The 21,171-nt window shown below is 35.1% G+C and overlaps 1 protein-coding gene across 15 annotated transcripts; it reads right to left on the bottom strand.

Annotated features, from left to right (window-relative positions):
- Window positions 1–292: 292 nt before the first annotated feature.
- Window positions 293–21,012, bottom strand: LOC139111749 (nascent polypeptide-associated complex subunit alpha, muscle-specific form). Of its 15 annotated transcripts, XM_070672232.1 has the most exons (18): window positions 20,495–20,622; window positions 20,101–20,172; window positions 17,091–17,461; window positions 15,842–15,938; window positions 14,855–14,914; window positions 12,688–12,818; window positions 12,155–12,428; window positions 11,864–11,978; window positions 11,534–11,654; window positions 11,093–11,190; window positions 10,298–10,430; window positions 10,029–10,104; window positions 9,408–9,634; window positions 9,099–9,171; window positions 5,357–5,743; window positions 2,956–3,228; window positions 2,444–2,721; window positions 293–2,319 (listed from the first exon to the last, which is right to left on the bottom strand). In XM_070672232.1, exons 3-18 carry the CDS (start codon window positions 17,145–17,147, stop codon window positions 1,930–1,932), a joined length of 2,790 nt encoding a protein of 929 aa, XP_070528333.1. In that variant the 5' UTR covers window positions 17,148–17,461; window positions 20,101–20,172; window positions 20,495–20,622; the 3' UTR covers window positions 293–1,929. The 15 variants fall into 15 exon arrangements, with proteins under 15 accessions (XP_070528333.1, XP_070528325.1, XP_070528332.1 ...); XM_070672224.1 differs by lacking the exons at window positions 17,091–17,461; window positions 20,101–20,172 and adding an exon at window positions 20,925–21,012 and having other exon boundaries at window positions 20,495–20,736; XM_070672231.1 differs by lacking the exon at window positions 20,101–20,172 and having other exon boundaries at window positions 20,495–20,628.
- Window positions 21,013–21,171: the final 159 nt, after the last annotated feature.

The following is a 21,171-nucleotide window of genomic DNA, read 5'->3' as shown; positions in this document are numbered from 1 at the left end:
CCAAGCTGCCTCACGGAGCAGCTGAGCAGTTGACCGCCAGTCGAACAGGATTGGCTTATACTTATTGATTTACGTGATTCAGCAAATCACGTTCGACCGTTCCGATCTCGCCAGAAGGAGCAGAACGTTGCCTCGAACTTTCATGTAGTGACTTAGGCCGAGTCTACAATGTTGTGCATCGAGCTTTAGCCTGATTTTTTTAGAGCGCTGGTTGGTCGTGGAAAAAAAAAGATTATTTTTTTAAAGACACGAGAACTGTTGTTTTGGAAGTCAACTATGCTAAAAAAATGTATCGTGTATACAATAATATTTATTAATATTTATACCGTAAGAAATTCACTAATGTTAAATCATTATCATCAAAAGTTTGATATAACAGGTCGGAATTCGGACTTGGAATTATGTTTATTCTGCGTGTTACGGAATTATTTTCAATATATCCTAAGTAACGCTGACATTCTTACGAAAATAATTAAATCGTAGGCGCCGTATCCGTTGATAAATGAACTTGTGTTAATGTTCTGTGTACGTACGCATGTCACGTGTACTACAATAAATGAAAGAGAATCACAATTTAATTATAATGGTATAATTTTGCACGAAGAAAAATCACGTTACAATAATTTTTTTTTTTTCTTTTTCTTTTTTTCTTTCGTATTTCGTACAAATAAAAAACAATTTTAATTGCAACACTTTACGATACAGAATATCTTTCTGCTTTATATAAAATTATTTCAAGGTGGGACAGATACTTTTTTTTTTTATTCATTGTAATTCATACAATTGTTTTGTTCTTATAACCTATGAAATGTTGCAACAAGCACTAATCAGTCAAAGGATGAAAAAAACATGAATATATTCTTCTTGTATATGCGAGTGTTCGTATCTGCATATGTGCGTGTATTACAAATGTAAATGTTGGTTTGTATATGCAAGCACATGTAAGTATTAGATTACGTTCTTTGAGTCATTCCTCGAAGTTTGAAACGAAATCGACACGCAACCTGCACGCACCGTCATCGTATAATACCCTTTTCCACGCCAATTCTTCACCTTAACGTAAGTGTTCCTTATCTTATCTAAACGTTTTTCTTTCTTTACTACTAATAATAATGCAATAATCGCGAATTTACGCGTTGTCCTACAGTCTGTTCTTCGAGGCGAAGGAAGCTTGATTATTAACCGATAGTTTAACTCGTTCGTGCCTTTTCGTGTTAGTCTTCCATAAAAGCCATAGGATTTCACTTAACTTTAGAGAATTGTTTTAATCATTCTTGTCCGTTATTATCCCTTGTAGTAAAAAAAATATCACAGTGATGTTACCGTGACATGGTTGATCGTCACAAAGCAATGTTACTGGGATATTACTGACGATTTTTACTACAACGGATAATAGTTCTTAATAAGCAAATAAAAATATGGATTATGAATGGACAATTATGTTTACTTTAAAATTAACTAATCTTTTCAGTTATTCGTTCTTTCTATCTTTTAATAAACCTTCTCCTTTCTGTTAATAATCGTTTTTATTGATGATTGTTTTTTCAAACATTTCGATTTATCAATCAGTATACATGTTTCTTTTAACTCTTGCAAGATTTTAATATTTTCAGAATTAGTAATATATTCTGACATAAAGAAACATTTCATTGCTGAAAATTTTGACTTATCAAAGTGATATTAATGGAAAAAAAAAAAAAAAAACTTTATGAAAGCACCATATCTCGTTATTCTCTCTATCGCTCTCACGTGCAATATATATTCTTTTGGGCAGCTACAAGCTACAAAAGCACGTGGACACACCAATCGACGAAGAAACATAGCGGAGGAGGACTTTTCCCGAAAAAGGCCGTCCTGCATTATCGAGGCAAGAAGCTGTTCATAATTCTCAAAGCGCCTTCTTCCTCTTTCATTCGAAAAGCACTGCTTCTAATTTTCTGCACCGTTGTTGCCTTTTCCCCAGAACTTGTCGAAGCGGTTTCGCGCTTTCTCCAAGACGTCGCTCGCTGCTGAACCCGGCACCACTGTCTCTAGAACGTGATAACCACTTCCGGCACCGCCACCTCCAGTACTACTCACGGTACCGCCAACGCTACCACTGCCGCTTCCACTGCCCTGAGACGGTATCTCGCTCTCGGAAAAGTAACTCTGTTGTGGTGCAGGTAACCCTGATGACGTTGTCGTGGTCACCACCGATGTACTATCCTCTTTTTTTCTTTCCATTTCAAACATTGGATCGTCCAAGCGTTTCAAATTCGAGCCCACAACAGACTTTGACATATCTACATTATGTTGCTCTTTAATCTCCTCGACAGTTTCCTGAAATTGAACAAAAAAGAAATTAAAACGTTTAAAAAAAAGAATAATGCTGTAAAATTATTTTATATTAACATTTTTCTATGCGATATGAAATAAGTATATTTTTAAACATATAATTTCAGACCTTCTCATTCGTCGTAGGTATGTCCTGCACATTCGTGGGCAACGGACTGTCCCTCTCTGAATCGAGATCTTTATGCCCATTTAAACCGCTAAAACTACCGAGCGAGACGCTCTCACTCTCGGGTGACTTATAGCCGGAATGTTGAGAATGTTGCGACTTGTGCTGAGCTGCGAGTTCTGGTGGTGCTGATTGCGGTGCTGACGGTAGAGAGGACGGTGCCCACGTTTTTGCCTCACTATGTGGTCGCGTGAGGGGTTCTTTGAAAGAAACAATCGGAACTTCAATCAGGATATCATCTGTCACTTTAATGTAGTATTCAAAGATAATTTTTTTTAGATTTTTTAACTGACATCGACGAAACAGTTTCATTCTTTTAAAGCTGGCGTCAGATTATGCGCTATTATATAAACTATTAATTCTAAGCACTACATTATGTTAAATCAAATTATGTTCTTCGAAAGTAACTTTTTTTTTTTAATTGCAGTACCTTCTATTGAGCTTTTCGGTTTTACCTTCTCGGACATTTTGCGTAACGGTGAAAGTCTTGCCGGTGTCGAGGGGTACGGTCCAGTTTACTGGTTCCGGCGAACGCATGATCATTTGCTCCGGCGACTTTACTCTTGTTGGCTCCGGCGGACTTTTCACCACTGGTTCGTTGTCCAGCCAAGGACTTGTTTGGGTGACAGGGGCCGATATTATCGTCTTTGTTGTTTGCGACAGTGGTGTGGAGGCGACGCTCGAATCTCCCCCGGTGACATCCCCGTTTACTCGGGGTTCTGCCGTCACTAGAACGTGTAGAACGAATCGCTTTATTATTACTGTAGATAATTATTCTTATTTCTTCCCTGCCCCTCCCTCCCCCCGCCCCTGTGTTCTTCGAGGCTTGCACTCGATGATTAATCGAATTGTCGCAATTGATTGAATGTACCTCTTTCTTAATAATCTATTTAGTTAATTGATTAAATAATATATGATAAATTGAAAATATTAAAGTTATAATATCCTGTCGCAATTGCATTTAATTAATACATTAGTTTCATTAATATAATGTTAAATACAGTTAAAATGTATATGGTATTTTTACATATATTTTTACAATTTTTAAAATATTACGAGAAATTCTTGTCAATATAATATGAAATATCGATTTAATTGTTCTCCTTTTTTTAATTATTAATTGTTTTCGCATCTGAGATGACCAAAAGGTTTAAATACCGACATCGAGTGCAAGCGAAAAATTTTTGAGTAAGTAAAATAATACAAGAAGGCTACTAATATATCCTGTAAGGTACATTGACAAATGCAACATAACGATACGCAACAATACATACACCTATATAAATATAGAGGAAAAGTGAAGGAAAGGAGAAGAGGAGAAAAAGAAAGAGAGGACAAAGAGGAAGAGAAATTGGAGGAAAATAATATAAATATATGATTACATATATATATATTTATATACATGTATATGCTATGGTATGCAAGCGTGTAAAATGACGTAACGAATTGGTAAAATTCAACGCACATATCGTTTCAATAATCGCAAATAGCTGTTCCATTTCCTATGCTCGGACTGTGTTTTATGCCCATACTGTTTAATCATGTCAATTAAACCTTAGAAATATCACAAAAAAAGCGAATTACTTACTCATCTTACACGCTGAACGAAGAGTTTTGTTTTTTTATGATAAAATACTGTGAATTGATAAAGCTCTCCCAAGTTATTGTGTCGTGCAGATTTACCTAATGTTTCTTACTAAACAGTTACATACTCTTGAACCTTATTCTTATTATTTTTATAAAATAAGAAATAATTCCTCCCTTGGCAAGAAACTTTTGTACTCTTACATTTGTTAACATTTCCTTAAATATATATAAATATATAGCTCTCAACGTTAATCTCTTGTTAAATGAATGAAAGCATATTCTTACGGAAAAAAAAAAAAGAAAAAAACTGCTTTATAAAGAAAATCGAACCCACGTAGAACTATACAATCATGAACCTAACATCGCTCTGAAAAGAGTTGAAAAAAGTGGAGTGCAAGTTGTTTCACGTGGAAAGATCGAAAGCTCACTGTATGTACAACTATGAAGTAAAATTTCATGAACTGAATGAAAGTTGACAATCCATGTGGAACAGTAACAATCTCACAGAAAACGTGTGAGGGAATAGATTTTGCTTCGCTTGGAAAGTTAAAAACCTATTTTGAAACAGTGCAACGATTCAAAAACGCGTGGGGAAGGGAAGGTGGTTGAATTTCGATTTACTTGGAGAGTTGAAAACCACAGAAAACGGTGTAATGATCTCACAGAAAGCAGTGGAGAAGGGCTCTACCTTTTCCTGTGCACCCCCTGCTCAACAGGAAATTACACCATGAATGCTAACAATAGTGCTAAGAAATTAACATAATAATAGAAAAAAAAAAAAATACAATTTATATTATTTAATAATCGCGTTATGCTATTGTTCCGCGATGATGCTAAACCGTGTGTTATAAAACAAATTGCAAAAAAAAATATATATATATTTATTTAGCAGTATCGAAATACCAAGTGTATTTTTCTCTTCGAAATCGTGTAACCTGTGAAAATTAGACCTCAATATCTCTTGTTTAGTTCTCAAGAAATTTCAAGTGCGACAATTAAGATGCGACACACACATACACACATTCCTAATAAATAGAATTACAAAAAAAAAAAAAAAAAAAAAAAAATTATCTGATCAACGACATCGACAAGATTACATTAACACAGATACACAGAACACACGAGCACATGAAGCAAAGACATTGGCTAAATGACTGGACAGAAATTAACCTAAAAAAAAATATAAATAAAATAAAAGAAGAGCGAGAGACTGAGGAGACTCTCTGTAATTTTTTTTTTTTTTAAATAATGGCACAACATGCTACTTACTAGCTTGGATGGCAGTAGTAGCGGCTCGATTAGACGCGGATCGCGTATCGAGGGATGATTTGGATGATGGATCATCGCCGGCGGCTGCAGCCGCAGCTGCTGGATGGCCGCGGGCCAGTTTAGCCTGAGCTTCGTCATTTGCACCACGGCACCTTTGGCTTAAATGTTTAACGGCGCGCTCCGGCCTGGCCGCAGCGGCAGCGCCCGACGTAGGTGGGTGATGGGCAGTCATATGAACCGAATACTTTACCGGGGAACGTTTTACCGGGGCGGTACTTGCGCTAATACTGTTAGCGGTACTGACATTGATGTTAGTGGTGTTGATAGTGGTTGTGGGTTTGGCATGATGAAGAGGGCGATGGGGAAGGGCGGTGGTTGCGAGAAAGGCTAGAACATTGTACAAGAAACAGTACAATTGATGAATAGAGTTCTTTAGGCCGTATCTAGTACGCACACATCATCAGTCTAATCGCGATTAATATTATTCGCTGGAAGTCGAAATTTTACCAGAAGATAGGTTAAGGCAAGTTATAAACAAGGGGGAAGGCAAAACGTTTTCAAGTACATGGTACACAGTAATTCTAAAGATATGTCAGATTCATGTGTTTTAGAGACAGCGGGCACATCAGGTGTACGTAAACAGGTACAGGGAACGTACATTTGCGAAACGGGGCTTGTGAGAACCTCTTGTGAAACGAAGCAGGCCCTGAATCTGAGGGTGCCGGCAATAATGTCGGTTTAGGCGATGTCGCCAAAGGAACTGTACTCGCGGCTCCCTGACGTTCTCGTATGCTCCAGCGGACACGTTGCTCTGGGCCCGTGGCTGAAACACCCGCTGGCCCCGCTGCCACTCCTAATCAATCGAATTCACGACACGTCTCTTCACGATCACATATTCTTGTGCGAGAAACTTGTAAGAACAAAACTAGACTTCGCGAAAAAGATTAACAATTCAAAACGAATACCAATATTGACGAGACGAAAACACGATAATGACGATGGCGATGATAGTGACGATGATGAAATGATACTCTCGCTGTTTCCATTTGAGAGGTGACGATCGAATTAAATTCTATCCTCGGCCCCAGAATTTGAACTCGGATGCTTGATTTTCGGAACAGCGCGTATTTAATTACGCTACGATCGTCACACAATTAATTTAATAGCACTAGTTGGTTTAAAAAATTAAATTTGTATTTTTAATTAATTTTGCTACTTTATATGTATATTTAACAGTACACTAAAAATCAAGTATATCCATACGCGAAATAAAAATATTAAAAACAAAAATTAATATTACATACTAACAATAATTAAGTATGATTAACGTATCTATCTTATTTTTTTTTTTTTCGTATAAATAACACAATTATATATGTATTTAAAAAATTAATTAAATAATAAAAAATAAATTATTTATTTTTATCAAAGTACTTAATTGATAAGTTATATCTGACTTTTAGTTCATGGCAAATGATATGATGGATATGATGGATAATATGGAGCCAATATGGAAAACTGCATCATGATTCGACACGGATTGAAAACAAAATCTCTCTCAATTACAAAGGACTACAAAGGCGAAAAATACATCGCATAAATAACTTTCATACATTATCTATCGATATAACTACCGATAACTAGACAAATATTTTAAGGTAGAAGCAAAAAAATAGAGACAAATAGACAGGACTATCATGCATCTGCTTAAACATTAATGACAACGCAATTATAGTAATTGACGCTCACCGCATTATAAATGCTTTTATGCAAATATAGATTATCCCAAAATTATCACATGTCCTTTCACTGATAGATTTCGTGGCACATTCTATAGACAAAGTCTTATGCGAAAATATCGAGAGAATATTGAGTAAACATTTTTTATACGCAAAAATTAAGTGTAGATTATAAAAATTCGCGCTATTTGGAAAACCGAAAATCCGAGTTCAAATTCGGCTAAAAATTGGGAGTTTTATTTATTACCGCTTGTTAGACGGAAATGGTGACCCTTGGAGAGTATCTTAATAGCTACAGTAGATCCTGTAAAGGAGGAAGGCTTGTGGGCAGGCAATTCACCCATTTAAAATGACATCAAATGCTCACAACATGTTAATTGATCCATGAAACATAGAATGTTCAATAAAGATAAAATTAAAAAAAAAGGAATAAAGATAAAAGAAAGAAATTATATACAAAGTTATTATTTCAATTTAAAATATCACAATGTTTAAAAGAACACTTATACTATGTCACACAATGAGTACATGAAATTTAGACCGATTAATCTATGATAATGCCTGATAATTTATTTTAAACTTCAAGCTCATTTGAAAACTGTTAGTCTCGATATTTTCATATAAAATTTCTTTTGTTTTAGAATGTCCCATAGAATCTATCAGTAAAAGGACATGCGGTTATTTTGGACCATCTTGTATATTTTTTAAGTATTTTGAATATAAAGATAAAAAAAAATCAATCTTAGCAACTAAACTTAAACTAACATTTCAACCTTTTAAGCCATACAATTAATCTTGTAATAAACTAATTTTTTAAAGCTTTGTATCCAAAGATTTTCGGGATCGTTAATTACGAAATTGGATCAAAATTTTAACATTTAAAACAATGAATCGAAAATAGTGAATCAAAACGCCTAAAAGTAACTAATTTAACTTGCTATTATTTTCTTTTGTTTAGGAGGAAAGGAAAAGAAGCGTTGTTGATTGTGAATCTACGAACACGCTGTATATATGGCATTAAAATATGACGTTTTCACTTTGCTTGCCTATGCGTGCTCCGAGGTCATTCCATGAACATAGAAAGATTGGATTTCGCATGCCATTAAAAAAGTAAAACCAACATGTAGTTATTCTGTTCTTTGTTTCTCTTTGCGCTCACTTTCTCTTTCTCTTGAATTATGTAATTTTGATCCAATATTCATAATTAGCGTATTCACAACTTAACTATCTAAATTTTTGATACTTCTAATAAATAACAAAAGAGTTTTTTCTATAAAAGTGTCATTTTTCATGTATTATCGATTTATATAGTGCCGTTTCACCTAACAAGTTATTTGTTCGTATTATTTTCACGTTCATTTATCCATTAAACACCTTACGTGTACAAAAAATGCAAACAAAACTGTTGAAACATTAATTTAAATAATTAAAAACTTCAATAAAATTTATATTATTAGTGATTGTATCATATGTGCTCAAAGGATTAAATCATTTTAAATATTTTAAATCCGAATTAAAAATCTCTTTTATCAATTTTGACACATTTACGTTTTCATTTTAATACAACTCTTTAAAAAGATTAAATATTAAAAACTTTATAATATCTTTTTAATGAAATATAATTTTTAAACAAAATAAAATATTTTTTATCATTATGCATTTTAATAAATAACGAAAAAATAATGTAATAAAATAATAGTAAAGAAGTTTTGTGAGCAATGAGCATTTCTAACTTAGAAGTATAATTGTACAAATATTATAATTATATAGAATTAACTTTGGAGGCTGACAAAAACAAATAACAGCCCAAAGTCATATGTAAAAAAAAATTTGCATGTAATTTATTCAGGTTTTGCATGAAAATGCAAAAAGAACTCGATTGACGGATAACGAATTCTAATTAGTTTAAAAGGTGATAGGTTATATCCCCTTTAGGTATCAAACCAACTAAGAATATTTTCGAAATGATTAACGCAAACCGTAATTTTAAATTAATTACTTACTTGGTCGTTGATGTTTCTCAGGTTCGCCGCTCTTCTCCTTGTGCTCCTTATCTTTGTCTTTCGTCTCTTTTTCCTTCAAAAAAGAATAAAAAGGAAAGAAAAGAAAAGAAAAGAAATTCCTTTGTATAGTCTACTACTTAACATAATACTATACTGAAATATAATTAAATTTTTTTTTATATAACTTTATGGATATTAACATCAAATTAAAATATTACTTTTATTAGTTTATTCGTGATTACTTATATTCTTTGTTTTGTTAAAAATTTTATATTTTTGATAAATTAATAATATACTTTAGTAGAGTACCTTAGCATCCTTAACGGATGTTGCACGAGGAACTTGACGTTTAGGCGATCTGCGATCGGTAACGGTCGGTCCGAGGCTTTGTGAACGTCCGGTTCTCGGACTATTCTTCGGACTAGACTTGATGCGTGGCTGAATTTCGTCCCGATGCTCCTTGACGTCATCGCGTCGCCGTAGTATCACGGGCTCCAGCTTCTCTCTCGTTGGAGAAGGAAGTAGTGCACCGTCACCTTAAAAGGATTTTTTTTTTTCCTCAGAACAATTCACAAAAAAGGAGAAATAAACGGATAGATAATAAGAAAGTGACATTTACATGCATGTACGCTGAAAAGCAGATGACATTTGCTGCGGCAACGGCAGCTAGCGAACGCGACTTTAGCGTCGTGTGCGTCGAGTATCACATGTGCCGCATGTATATACCGCGCCGGCCGGATTGCCGAAGACTGATTTTTCCCCCCGTTTTCTCCTCCCTTGCCTCTACCACCTAGAGTTACGTACGCTAGCCGCTGTTGTCGCAGAAAACGCGATATCTGTTTTTCGGTATACAGATTATGTTTACTTTTACTAAAAAAAAAAAAACACTTTAAAAAATACTTATGTTTAATGCCACTTAATATTACATACCTACTCCAGTAGTACGATCGAGATGGTGACGAATCAAGAAATCCTTTCTTGCACGAGCATTAGCTCGATCATTATCCTATAAAATTGAATTAAAAATATAATTTTCTTGTATTGTCTGCGTAAAAAATTTTGAAACCAATGTGCAGAATGATGAACGTTAATGTCTTGATTATTATTGAAAATACATATGTTAATACACTTGCTTCCTCACAGGTATGGGTAATCGAATCCAGAGATCTTCTGCATCAATAAAATATTTAGCACATTACCTTGATGTCCTCCTGTATTATGCCGTGGATTGGTCTAGCTTGCACCGAGGACGGTCGACCTGCTGGTGGCATAGTGGCAGTCGGTGCAATTTTCTTCGTATTTTCTTTTTCTTTCTCCTCTTTGGTCACTGACCTAAATTCATTAAAAAAAAAGCGGCCCTATGACAAATTATGAAGTCAACCATCGATTCGCTTAAATCGATAAAGTAAACTAGCTAACTACGACGAAATCCGTGTGAAGATGCGAGCACGCTCGAATTCTTGCGAGTATTCTCGCTTTTGTTGTACGCATCTCCGGCTCGTTCTCTGGGATGAATGACGTATTCGATCATATAACGGATACGCAATTACGCAGATGTATAGCTACATAGACGACGCGTGTTAATCTGATAAGCAAAAGGTTTGATGCATTTCTGTTTGTTGGGTGTGAGAATTTGAAGACTTGAGTATTTAGAAACTCGATCTCGTTGAAAAGATTTATCTGTTTGAATGCGATAATAGTGACCTAGCCTTTGAAATGGAATTAAGAATATGAACTGTTTAAAAAAGAAATTTTTTAAGTGTACATTTTTCAAAGTGCATTCAAAATACAACAAAAATTTAAATGTTAAAACACAAGTTTAAAATTATATTATTTTAAAAATTAAAATTTGAACTAAATTTCTTAGTCTTTTTCGTAATCTTAAAAAGATAAATTAATAAAAAAAAGCGTTATTACTTACATAACAACGTCAATGATAATAGTAACGAATAATAAAAATGGGCTTCTATCGTTCAAAAATGGAGTGTACTAGCCTGGCAAGAGACAAGGCGTTGAGTGCGTGGTTACTGGAGACTCGTTTCCACAGCAAATCTTCATCTTCGGCTGCCAGACCACAACCCCAGTCACGATGCTAATGTAAATCAAAATCATGTAAGAATATCATCGTTTTTTTAAAGAAAAGTGGAAAAAAAATTGTGCAAATATAAAGAAAACTATAATTCCACATGTAAAAAATGTTGTGATAAATGATGCAAATATTTCAATTAAATAATCGTTCAGAATATCAGTGGAAGACTGGCACATAAACTCGACAACAATTAGATTAATGAAACAATTGAATACAAAGAATACGACACGATCGGACGTGGTGATCACGTAAGTGTGAATAAATATCGCGTAAGAGAGAGCTGGTTTGTGAAACAATACTCTTCGAATTAAAATTCCGAAACGAAGAAATGTCTTCCAAGGATTACCTTATACTCGTCAGCGAGTCGCCGAAGCTCGATTACCTCCGCCGTAGGAAATGGTTTCGCCTCTGATTTGCCCGATATTTTATTGTCTGATATCCGTACGGTTTTATCTGACTTTTTACTCCTGCAAATAATCAGTTTTGCGTATAATGATCACCGTCATGTCGCGTTATTATCGCACTATCGTCGCGTCTTCACACCGATCGCCGTAGATGCTTTTTAAAATTTTCAATTTCTTATATTTATTCAGCTTCTCCTTCATAAAAATATCGAATATTTCTTTTTTTTTATATAATAAACCGTAGACTAAGAATCTTCAGTTGGCATTCTGACCTGTAAGTTGGTTTTAAATCCGGCAAATCCTCTTCACGTTCATCTGGTATTATACCGTCGATTCCGTCCTGCCCAGTGCTACCCACCAACGGTTCCAATTCCGATGCCTGGATTCCTAAAAAATATAAAACGATATCGAAAACATTCACTCACATCTTTATCGTACTACTATCTTTACTGATACCACTTTAATATCAGTTCTTTTTTAACAACAAAAAAAAGAGTTAAGAAAAAAAAAAAAGAAAGAACAGAAGATAATTTTTAATTAAATTTGTAGCATTAAATAAGTACCATCGCGTTTATGGTGAAGGTCACCTGGTCGCCTCTTGTGCACTGGTACGGGTCCAGTAGGCGCTATACCCTGTTTAAGTGCACCCATGCTGAGCGATTTCCTCGGCAAGCCAGTATTACCCACGGGAGCTCCCGCAGCTGGAACTTGCGCCTGATTCTCGCCATTCGTCAATTGCGCTCTTTTAGGCCAAGCAAACTGTAGTCGGTATTCGGTACTGATACGAGATATTGCCTTGCTAAGCTGACTCGGTGGCAGTGTGACATTGCTAATTTCCTGAAATTTCAAAAATTAAGTTTTAAATCGACGAAATATTGTTTGTAATCGTTGATCAAGAGACATAGTGTCTCGTGTCAATTGTACGTTTAGTAACGACTGTATATCTGTATACAAGTTCCTAAATTAAAATCTTTAACAATATATAGAAACTACAAAAACTCAGATTACGAAATTTCTAATTGCAAGATTATGCAAGTATTATATAATAAATTAATAAAATGTAAAAAATTATTGATGATGAAATTATTGTTCGTACTTTATCAGCTACTACATTTGAATCGATGACGTCGATACCACCACCATCGGCTGCCGTAATAAATTCGTGTGTCTTGTAAGCGAGCTCTGGACATTTCTTTCGTCTGGGTAATGGTGGTTCCAAGGTAAGCCCTATGAAATATAAAATTTACATTATTTCATGATAGCTATTATTTCTTGTTTTATAAACTTTCAAATGTTATTCTTTCATTAGGTCTCTCGATCGATCGATTTTTTAATCATTAAATCTGATCAAAATGTTTTCTAAAAATGCATATTTTAATAAAAACAGCACTCAATAATCGAGACACCTTAAAAAAGTTTTAATTAACTTTTCAAGCATTATTTTACAAGCAAGAAACTGTAGATGTTACTAATAAAAAAAAAAAAGACTACGGCCAAAGAAAAATTTGATCATGGAATTCTCGCAATATTTTAAGCTAGATAAAATTACTTCTAAAAGATATAACAATAGAAATGAATGATTTTAAATGGCATGCAGAACATTTTTGGGGAAGCAAATGGAATGCAACGTCAAGCGATGATGATATCGAGGTTGCAACAATATAAAAATCAAACATATATTTTTTGTATAAAAAAAAAAAAACTTTTACGTGAACTTCACAATTCCAATATAGTCGAGTACCTACTTATTAATTCATTATTCTTACGTGGGTCTATTCGAATAATTTGTTTATGTTTTGCATGCTCCCAGTGAAATTTTAGAGTTTTTTTAGATAAAAAAACGTGTATCAAAAGAACTTTTTGAGACTAAAAAGTATTTTTAAAAGTAATTTGTTTACAGCTTCTATATAAGTTAACGAACTAATTTCTAATTTAAAATCAAGACAATAAGTAGAATTAAATTTAGTTACAATTGTTTCAAAGCTGAGGCTCAAGGGGAAGAGGTGGAATATATTATGACATAGTTTAGTGGTGGCGAACCTATGGCACGTGTCCCAAAGGTGGCATGCCAACGATTTATATAGGTGATATTATTTGTACGCTTATAAATCATTCAAAAATTCTAAGACAATTTAAAAAGTAGAATAATAAATCTAATTCTGCGTGTGTATCATTAAAAGTGCTAAAATATTAATCTAATATGAAGCATTTAGCATTCAATATACAACCAAAATATCATTAAGAATAGAATAGCGTTTAATTAATTTGTATACGACAATGTTTTAAGTTGTGAATTTCTCTTTACAAATTTCTTGTGAATTTTTAAACTTGTCTTATGAGAAGAGTATTAGAGATGTGACTCACCAATTTCGTTGAAGTTAATTATATGTATATTAATATAGTATACTAATATAGTATATTAATATAATATATATGTATAACATATATGTGGCTAGGACTAGCTTACGCATTAAGACTTTATAAGTTATTTGTGAAGTGTACAGAGTGTCTACCTTAAATTCTTAATGTAATTTAACCTAAATATTAAAATAATACAATTGTGATATCACCATTATATTATTATAATTAATTTTATTTAGCAGATATCTTAATATACTGTTATGTCATATGCTATGTGGCCAGTTACGATATTATAACCAAGAAAGTTAAATTTTAAAGAAAAAACAGTTAATTTCATGCATACGACTTTTTCCGTGTTATCAATTACAATTTTAACTACCTATTGTCAACGATAGTCTATTTAAAAAATCATAAGTAATAATAATTATAACTATATTTTTAACCCAAAAGATAGAAAGAGATTACCTCTATGTAGCTATACGTTTACATTTGTTGTTCAATCGTGAGGATGCACATTTACTAACGAATTTTTATTATTCAATTACTTTCTCATCAAAATTTCTCGTAAAAACTGCAAAACGATACAAAACTTTTCTATTTAGTCCAACCCATTGTATCTGCTAACAAATAGTGTTGGATATATTGAAAGACTTCCTCCCCCTAATATACATAAATATGAAATACAAACTTTAACAAACTAAATTTTGCAGTAGATATAAAATTGTTTAATAACGCTGATATGTATTCAGTTAAAAGCTATTTTGTTAGCAAATTAATGGCAGATACAAACAATAGCATCAGGGCAAGGAAAGGGGAGAAAGGAACTTTCTCCGAAGAGTAAGCGAAAACAAATCGAAATAAAATTTGGGCATTTGCATAGCTCCGAATCGTTCTCGTCTTACCTTCGCTGTTCTCATCCTCTGTTGACTTGGCCGATTGTAGCTTCGCGCTTGGTTGCTTCGCTGCAATTAAAATTCGCAGCTGGCACCGCGTTCTTTCTTTTCTTTTCCTTGTCTTACTTTTCTTTTCCCTTCCCTCCCCCCCTTCCCCTTTATTGCTCGTTTTTTTTTTTTTTGTATCAACTAACTTTCCGTCATAATCAATCATGTAATATTCTAATACTATGACTAATCGCAACGTTGTTAACTCTATTTTAGATCTGTTGCGTGTTTAGCCATATGTATGCATGTATATGTGCATCTGAAACTCATCAAGATTTTTCCCAAATGCGTCAAATAATATTAAATAATAAATTAAAATAATTCAGATTTTGTTTCAGTGATCTCAGCCAATAATTCATAATTGTATAACATCAGTAAGTTTGTTATACGTTGCCCAATCCTCTTTCATTTTTGTTTTACACAAAAATAAATATTAACATTAATTGATACTACAAATAAGATGGCTTTTATCTGCGTAAAAAAGAAAAGTAGTACTTTCAGAGTATATAGTCGTGAAATAATAAAACAAAATTCGAAATATATCTGTGGTTACTTAAAGAGCAAGTATTCGTCATGCTAATAAAATATATGAGCTGAGCGCGCGGCAGGAGAACATCTTATGCTCCACCTTTTGTATCTCTAGAACGATATTATCGTGCTCGGCAGATGATTGTTAAAGCATGTATGAGTAAGTGTCTATGTACACATCTCTACAGGTATTCTGTGTATGTGTAGCTGAACCAGCTAACTTATTCCGCAAAGGAACTTTCAAAGAGCGGCTCGTTTTGAGACAGTAATAATAAGAAATCGTATAATATTAGTAAAATTTCTTATGTTTCCTGTCGGAAAATAAACCATTTCATTCTAATTAGAATTAAATGTTTACTGAATACGACAAAAAAAAAAAATGACATTTCTATTGTGTGACGATTATCGTGATAGACTTACTCGACGGTGGAGGCGCACGACGTACAACTGTATGCTCCTGATGCGGTCCTGTATATTCGTGCCATGTGTATGTGCTTCTATATTCCGAATGAAGCTGCTATAACACACAACAAACAATTCATTAAAAAATGTTTCAATATTACGGTAAAAATATTCTGTATATTTTATAATTATAACAGACATTCTAGAAAGATAAATTCGAAAGAAGAATATATTCTTAATACGCTCTTATATTTTTACATTCTTTTTAATGACTTTTCTTATAATACTCCGTAATACATATGTCTTAACTTTATTTGCTTATAATCTAACTTAGCATGAAACCAAAAGACGGTAGTGTTTTACGTCAAGTTACGCGCAACAAAATCGACCGTGGCTCTATTTACACGAACTACCGAGCTCAGAGCAGTTGCGATTATCGGTTTTCAATAACGGTTGAACACCGATTCAATTCTGAGTAGACTCAATGAAAAGCTGCGGTTTAAAAAGTGTTTTTCTTCTTGCCCCGCGTATCTTACGAGCTGAGAAAGTGAGGAGCTGAGATCCGAGATACAGCGATGCAAAGTCCGAAATGTGCAGCTACTATATTAAGGAAAGATTATCGTTTCAAAGTTTGGATAAAAACAGAACCGATATTTTAAATTGCATTAAAAAATGTCTTTTTTAAAGCATTAAAAAAATTTATAAAATTGTAGAAATTACAGTCCGTTATAATTTTCATAAAAACTATTGTTCAACACGTAAAGCCTACTATCAGCATTCACTTAACTCAATTTAAATTTAAATGAAAGTTTCTTTTTCAAAATAACTTTTCAATTTTAACTCTAATCTTAATAAATCGTTCTCATATGTGAAAAGAAAAGAAACATATAGAAAATGTGTAAGTCTGTTCCTCCTTTTACAGCAAGAAGAAAGGGACGTCAGGTGTGAAACTCGCTATGGGAAATTGAAAACCCATACGGGACTGTACAGTAATTCCTCAAGAAATATGAGTGAGAGAGGCTCGTCTCCTTTTCTTGTCTCTAGTAAGAGCTAAAACCAAGTCCAGATTTACCAGGGGGGTAATACAGAATAAAGATAAACCTCTTCTTTGCGTAAAAAAGTTGCAAATGCATGTGGAAATACAATCATTCCACAAGAAATGCATACAGGGCAGGGAGAGACCTGGGCTTCGCTCCTCCTCCTACGTCCCTACTCCAAAAGAACTAATGCAGTATCATAAATTATGTTCCTCTTTTTAATCTCTCACCTTGTCAATCGGCATTGAAGGACACGCACGGCAAAGGTTCCAAAATGAACCAATCATGAGGCCGCAGGGTGTGAGGCAGTGGGATAGTAATGACACACAGCCGCTGCGTTAGCGAATGACGCACGGGGGCTGGTCGTTTCTCGACCGGCGATGACAATGAATACAATGCCGTAGTGGACCAGGATCGCAAGCGTTACGCCAAGAAGATGGACGTGGCTCTTCAGCGTTGATCACGAGCGATACACAAAATGAATCTTCGTCCACCTCTCACCTCTCACAAGCACAACACCACTTCTTTTCCCTCAGCCTTCAAGGCAGTAGGTAGTTCAGTATTCGTAAGCGGCTCAGGCTCGGACTCCGAATTGCTCCCTCTACGTAGTATATGCGTATTTATGTACAAATGGGTCAAATACGCACACATAAAAAATAAAAATTAAACATATATTAAGATAAATAAATGCAAATATACGCGAGAAAAAGATATTAAACATTTACGTGCTGCAGCACTAAAGTTGAAAAAGTGAAGTCAATCACTCTAATATAGAGAGAATTGCCGTTCATACATACATTTCATAAAGCAAAGATTTGTTCTGAAGTACTCAATGTGAAAATGATAAAGCTCGTTGCCCGGGGGAGGGTAAAAATTATGAGAAACTCGATAACATTTTGTTAAATGATATTGAATAGAAATAAGGTATACGCAATGCGATATTCTCTAGGCAATCTACTGATGAAAGAGTGGATAACGAGACGAATTAAGTGGAACAGTTGGCCTTTTTCCAGTTTTACTACTTCATTATCTCTGTTCTGGAAAACTTCCTGCTTGCAAGGCATAGAAATTCTTCCTCGCCATAAAATCCTGTTTCCCCCCTCTCTCTCACCCTTCTTCATCCCCTTCCTCTCCTCCCTCCATCTCTCCTTCTTTTCTGCTTCCTTCCGCCTTCATTTTTGTCATAATCTTCCTCTTCCTTTCTTTTCTTTTTTTTTTCTACTTTTGTCTCGAAATCTCGATTACTAATCTATCTAGAACTTCTTCGGTGCTATATGCGCGCGCGTACGCGTACGTGTGCATGCATGTGTGCGTACTGCACCAATAAACGTATATTTTATCAAGAAATTTTTGCGACAGTTTCAACAAAAGAAGACGTATCATATAGATATGGCTGTACGGACGCAACGTCGGCCAAGCGCTAATACTTTAATTAAATTTTCCCCGATGTCTTTAACGCTATATAGGCAACGGACTGCACAACGGTGGGAGATTGTACGTCAGTGAGCGAATGGGTGACACGCGCCGGTAATGATCGCGCTAACATATCGCGTAACACGTCGTGTAAATAAGGGGGAAAAGAAGCAGCGACGAAGGCAGATGGGCAAGAGAGCAGGCAAAGGCGGAAGTCAGGGTAGACGTGGGCCTAATATGTAATATCGTATGTGTGAATGCGAGTGTGTGCGCGCGATAGTGCGTATACGTGCGTATGCAGCCGTGATACGTGCGTATGCGCGCATCTTAGCACCTAGGCAACACCCCGGGCACGTACAAACGGCGTTCACGAAACGGAGGGTAGACGAGAACGGGATCGTGAGAGGCACTGCTGGTCCCACTGTCGTCACATCGACGTTGCGTAGAGCACCGCGTTGCCGGCTAGACGGTCCTCGGAACAGTAGAAGGGATTGCCGGACATAGGCGCAGGCGCTAAGCTAAAGTGGAGGCCGGGTCGATAGTCCGCAATGTCGTTTCTCCCTTGCCGGCCGGCTGCTCACACACGTACGTATACACACACATAATAATTCTCTTTTTTTTTTCTCTCTCTCTCTCTCTCCCGTTCTCATACCTCCCTCTCTTTCTCTCTCTTTTTGCTGCACCGCATCGCTAAATTCCACGCAGTGGCCAAGTAGCGATTTGAGGTGCGCGAATCTTCAAAGCGTGATATAAATTATAGATTTTTACTACCGCTAGTAAAAAAAAATATATGTATATATATATTGAACGAATATTCTGTTTTAATCGTAATGTATTCGGCCTATTAAACGTCTGAATTTATAGTTCATATTACCGCGAATGTACGAGTGTACGAGAATATAGAATTAATGTACGTATGATAAGTACCTGTGAATGTTAAATGATTATTTTGAGAGCTATTTTCTACATGCCAGCAAAAATTGTTACGTATGCGAAGTTCGCGGAATTAACGGAGGACATTTTTTAGTCGTTACGCTTTAGTCAACGTATATCGTTGTGTTAAAATCAATTTTTCATCATACATATACTAATTTAGTTAATATTGGTCCATTAACATTTAATGAACATTAAGCGATAACCACCATTGAATATCGATTGCTCAATTTGAAATTAATATTATAAAACATTTTTTAATGTCGTTTCTATATTATTATTAAAACAAAAAAAAAAAAATTATTTACAGGAAATTAAATAATAAATTACATTTTAATGATACTCAAAGTGGTTATGCATTGTTCGCTCCACTTCGACGAAGATCCGATTAATTTAATCAAAGACAGACATCCAATAGAAGTTCCACAGGAAAAACAAGCTCTTCTACTGGATCTTGTATTGAAATTGAATTAAATTAATCAATGCCTGGCCGAAGTGAGCCTGGACCAATGATTAGAATGAAATCACAGATAATAGCCCATCTTTATCTTTCAATCTTATAATTAAAATCGTCTCAAGTGTGCAGTAGTATAATCTTGGAGCTGTGGCATGCAAACAGTAAAACTGAAGCCGTAAAAAAAGCGTTCAATTATCAATCGGAAACTTAAACAGTTATCTTGAAACGTAATCAATGCTAAAAAACGCTAATATTATTTAAATTTTTAGCCTCGAGAGTTATTGTTTCCGTACCAAGGCCTCTTTAGACGCCGCACACAAATTTCTGTAAAACGTAACAGAAGAGTTGAACAAATCGCGTTGCTCGATTTTTTACGGAAGGGATCAAATCGAGCAAACTGACTGGTTGAACCTTATCATTACGTCTTACGGGAATACCTGTGTGGGAGCCCTTAAAGGGCGCGTTTTCTCTTTCCGTTTCTGCTCTTCTTTATTTTTTTCTTCCTCAATCTATATAAAAAAAAAAAAAAAAATGATGGATATATTCAATCCTTTGTTTAATGAAATATAATAAAATAAATGTAAAATATTATTTCTAAAACTTGATCCTAACTTTTGGTTAAAAAAAAATAATAAAACAGCTTTACTTATATATCTACTCGCAAATCTACATATTTAAAGAAGGGTCATCACGGTACTCTCGAAACGATCGATTACAATTACGGATCATTGACATCCAGCAAATGGTCGCGTAACGTCCTACTTTTCGCATGTACGATCGTTCAACTCATGTCACACGACATTTCTTTTTATATTTATTGCTCATACTCACTAGATATTGTGCGTAATATTTATGCTTAGACAAGGTAGAAGATCGCCTCTTCTTTTTGTTGGTATTAGCAGCAACAGAAGTGGTCAAAGTGTAAAGTTTATCGACAGACTTTTCCTTACGGGGCGTAGATAGATTCGATTTATTCGCGGGCATCGTTTTGCGAGCGATTGCTTCACTATTGATAGTCGTAGGAATCAGCCGTGCTAGCACAAGTCAATGACCAAGTCCTCCAGCAGTCTAATCTAGATGAAACAGAAGACCACGATAACACACTATCAAAACTTTCTTCTGTTCCCTTGCGCTTTAGACACTACGCAGGTATACACGTGCGCGTAACTGAGATACTATAAGTTTATTCGCGCCGCGTACATGGACGTAGGAAGGATGGACCCGCGTATTGTCGGAAAAGCACAGAAAAGACAAGTCTAACCATGGACGTAGGAAGGCTGGACCTCGCATCTCGTACGTTGTCGGAAAGGGATGATCCCAGATGCGCGCGGTGTAACACGGACACCACCAATCAGATTGGTTTGTCAAGGTAAAGTTAGGCTGGCTTCCTTTTAAAAATTGACACAATCGACACGCGTCGCTTGTCATTTAGGATTTCATTTCAACACAATAGACATTAAGACTCTGCTCCAGAAAAATAGTCGGGGCGGAGTGTTTTTGACCAAAGA

Source organism: Cardiocondyla obscurior, linkage group LG25, assembly GCF_019399895.1.
Source record: "Cardiocondyla obscurior isolate alpha-2009 linkage group LG25, Cobs3.1, whole genome shotgun sequence".
NCBI classification, from domain to species: Eukaryota; Metazoa; Arthropoda; class Insecta; order Hymenoptera; family Formicidae; genus Cardiocondyla; species Cardiocondyla obscurior.
Note: the sequence above shows the minus strand (reverse complement) of the source record. Positions and strands in the feature narration are given on the sequence as shown.